Raw genomic sequence first — 3,442 nt, forward strand, 5'->3', positions numbered from 1 at the left:
CATAAAGCATCCAAAACCACCATTTTAAACCAACACTGCGAGTTGTGTATATTTATTTATTTTTATCCTACCACAAATAAAAGATTGAATTATTAGCAGTTTCCATGCCGGAGACTTCCTTACAGTTTCTGATTGCGTCATCCATCTAGGTGGGTCGATTCTCATAGATGAGGGTGGCTCATTTTCATTCATTCAAGTGGGGGGGGGGTTTCATCGGTCGTTGTGCGCATGAAACAGAAACAGAAGAGTTTGACGAATTCCTCGCATTTTGAACTGTATGTTAAAAGAAGTGTCGGATTTCACTCACGCAGAAACGAGGAATCTGGAATAAACGCATTTTCTTCACGAATTCTCACACAAGAATAGGGCCGCACATCGCCAGGAATTACAACAATCCTTCGAAGGGTTCGCGGGCCTCGTCGATGGTGCTCACCCACTGCTTCCTCTGGGCTGATCGCCACCCTGCTTGCTTACTTATAGACTGGTGTCCATCGTCTCACTTTGATTCGCCCTTGAGTTGTGCTGCTTTTTCTGTCATTTCTTTAGGTACCCATCTGTAGCCGAATAGATTTGTCGTTAGTTTTCGGGGTTCTGATAGATTGGAGGCTTCTGGGAGTGGTGGTGCTTTGTTTCGATTTGGAGTCCTTGTGGCTCCATCAGATTGCGAGTTGATTCCCAATTTAGACTTCCTCTTGTCGTGAATCGCGCTACGATTTTGAGAGGGTTTGGAGCATTGGAGCTGGAATCTTGCGAGAGGGATAGGACACAGTGGCTACGCGTGGAAATACTTAGTTCGTCTGCAAGTTTGGGCCTTCACCAAGAATCCAATCGGGGAGACAATTCTTGCCTGTTCTGTTTCTCCCTGCTGAGAGTCGCTGGAGGGCGTGACTGATTGCTTTGTTGATTGAGAAAGGCACATCTGGACAGTTAGTCCGCAAGTCCACAATGGTTGACACTGAGGTAAGGAGGCTTTCCGCTACTGCAGCTGCTTCCGATTGATCTTCCTTCGTATTTGTAAAGTTTAAACTCTGATGTGTGCTCATCTTTGGGTTCCAGAAAGGTCAATCGTGGACCAGAATTGAGTGCACCTAGAGTAGCTAAATTGTTTATGTTATTGAGTCCATTTATGAATTTGTTTCTTTTGTTAATGAGAGGTTGGTATTCTCCTCGTGTCTATTGCCCGTAGATATCATTGTGTGTTCAATCATGTGCAGATTTGTTACACTGGAGGTCCTCAACCACCATGGCTGGACAAGAACGCTTGGTACATTCCTGTGCAAGTTCCCAAAGAGCAAGTCGATCGAATGCCAGTGAGTAAAATCGCCTCATATTCTACCGATTTTTGAAAATGAATTCATCAAATACCCATTTCTGCATGCCGCATCTCGCAGTTTGAAAGATGTCTTTGTTGACGTCTCGTCAAATCTGAAACTGATATAATTTGGTGGGTTTGAAGGTTGGGCTGGGCTTGAACGTTTTTACTGAAACTTATCTTATCTTATACCATTCAATTGTAGAGTAGAGCGTTTACCCTCAATTTCTGGCTTGTACAGAGAATCGCATTGCATAAAGTTGAGCTCAAAGTGCACATGTGTTGCACCAAATGTGCGGAGATAGTGGCTGAAGAAATCAGATACTTGGGCGGTAAGTTCGAAAGATTCCTGTCTCATGGATCGTTTTTCTTTTGAGTGTCCAATTCATGTCAACGCGAAGAATTAACGAGTCGCCAGCGTAGAACTGATCTCTCGTGTGAGTGTATATTGAGAGTAGGATGGCAAACGTAAAACGTCCATGTGAAACGTCCCGGTCTAAACATTGCTTTTGTGTCGATGATGTTTTGCAGGAGTTTTTAATGTGGAAGTTGACCAGAAGAACTCGAAGGTGACCGTAACTGGAAGACCAGACCCAGATCGAGTGCTGAAGAGAGCAAGGAAGGTGGACAAGCACGCATCGTTCTGGCCAAAACCTCCACCCCCTGCAGTGGAGAAGGTCAAGGTTGAAGAAAAGAAGGAAGAGAAGAAAGAGGAGAAGAAGGAAGAAAAAAAAGAAGCGAAGAAGGAAGAAAAGGAGGAAAAGAAGGAAGAGAAAAAAGAAGAAAAGAAGGAAGAAAAGAAGGAAGAAAAAAAAGAAGAGAAAAAGGAAGAGAAAAAAGAAGAAAAGAAGGAAGAAAAGAAGGAAGAGAAGAAAGAAGCAAAGAAGGATGAAGCACCGCAAGGTCCCGCTGTGTCACATATGCAGTACCCTCCGCCCTATTCCACTTATGAAACCTATGGATACCCTTCGCATGGCCTCGACTACAGACCGAGCCAATCTTACACGCCTCTCTACCCCGACTATCATATGGGCTATGGCCCACAAATTCCCTACTACAATCCTTTCTACCTCAAACACGTCAAGATAGAATATTAATCGGGCAGTTCTGAATAAGCATGTCTGTTCGTGTGCGAAGCATTCATGTGTTGTGTTTGATTCTGAGACGAGGATAGTGTAAATTCAATTAGATTGCGTAGCTTGCTTACCAGGTTCAATTTGAAGTCAATGGTGCGATCAGAGCTAGGCTTGAACACAAAAGAGGATTTACAGGTTAACACTTCCATTTTCGCTTTACAAGAAAGCCATAGTCTCAAGCCGTTGTTTGGAGTTGGTGCAGTGCAGGTAGGGAATAGAGAGCTACTCACGTGCAGTCATAGCCCCACTACAAACCAAGTAAGGTGTGGTTCATTGTGAATAATTTTCAACAAAGCCCTTCCAGGAGCTGTGTGGCAAGGAGTCTACTCTAATCAAAAGCTCTTGAAGTTGGTTTTGTTTTCAATTTATGGTTGCTCAAATCCCTTACAGTTGAATTTGATTAAACTTTAGCATTAGGTACAACCTCTATGCATCGTTCACGCGTATGTCCAGTTGAATGACTGTAATGGTAATTTACGGCATGTTTGTTGTCCCTTCCGACCTGATTCTGAACTCAGAGCTCAGATATTGCCAGGCACACATGCAAATGTACACAATGTCGTGGATGCAACTCTCTGTGAAGCCCCTAAAAAGTTGTGGCTCGTCCTACAAAGTTACGCAGTACGTGGTGCTAATTCTTGTGAAGGAATCACGGAAAGACATTATCTTTATGTTCGAGATGGAACATCCCTGTAGTTGTGCTGTCATTTTCCTTTGAGAACTACCTAAAAATTCGTTTTCTACATCACTCTCCCGTTCTTTCTGTAGAAAACTGAGCGATGGAATCTGTATTCAACATCAATATGCGTTGGATAGACGGACTGAACAGTATTTTCATAGGTTTGTCAATTTCCTAAAGATTCACTTGTTTTGTGGATTGACAACCTCATGTGTGTTCTATGCATCAGGACTCTATTGAATGTGGGTGAAAAGTAAAATTTTCAGCTAAAAGTGGTAGAGACAAGATCTCGAACAAGACTAGTTGAAGATGCTC

At 43.1% G+C, this 3,442-nt stretch overlaps 1 protein-coding gene across 1 annotated transcript; it reads left to right on the plus strand.

The window, feature by feature from the left end:
- The first annotated feature begins 268 nt into the window (after positions 1-268).
- On the plus strand, positions 269-2,812 carry LOC112284121 (uncharacterized). The gene is made up of 4 exons (XM_024523698.2): positions 269-960; positions 1,215-1,310; positions 1,554-1,644; positions 1,844-2,812. Exons 1-4 carry the CDS (start codon positions 946-948, stop codon positions 2,407-2,409), a joined length of 768 nt encoding a protein of 255 aa, XP_024379466.1. The 5' UTR covers positions 269-945; the 3' UTR covers positions 2,410-2,812.
- The last annotated feature ends 630 nt before the right edge of the window (positions 2,813-3,442 follow it).

This window comes from Physcomitrium patens, chromosome 6, assembly GCF_059467195.1.
Source record: "Physcomitrium patens ecotype Gransden chromosome 6, ASM5946719v1, whole genome shotgun sequence".
NCBI lineage: Eukaryota > Viridiplantae > Streptophyta > Bryopsida > Funariales > Funariaceae > Physcomitrium > Physcomitrium patens.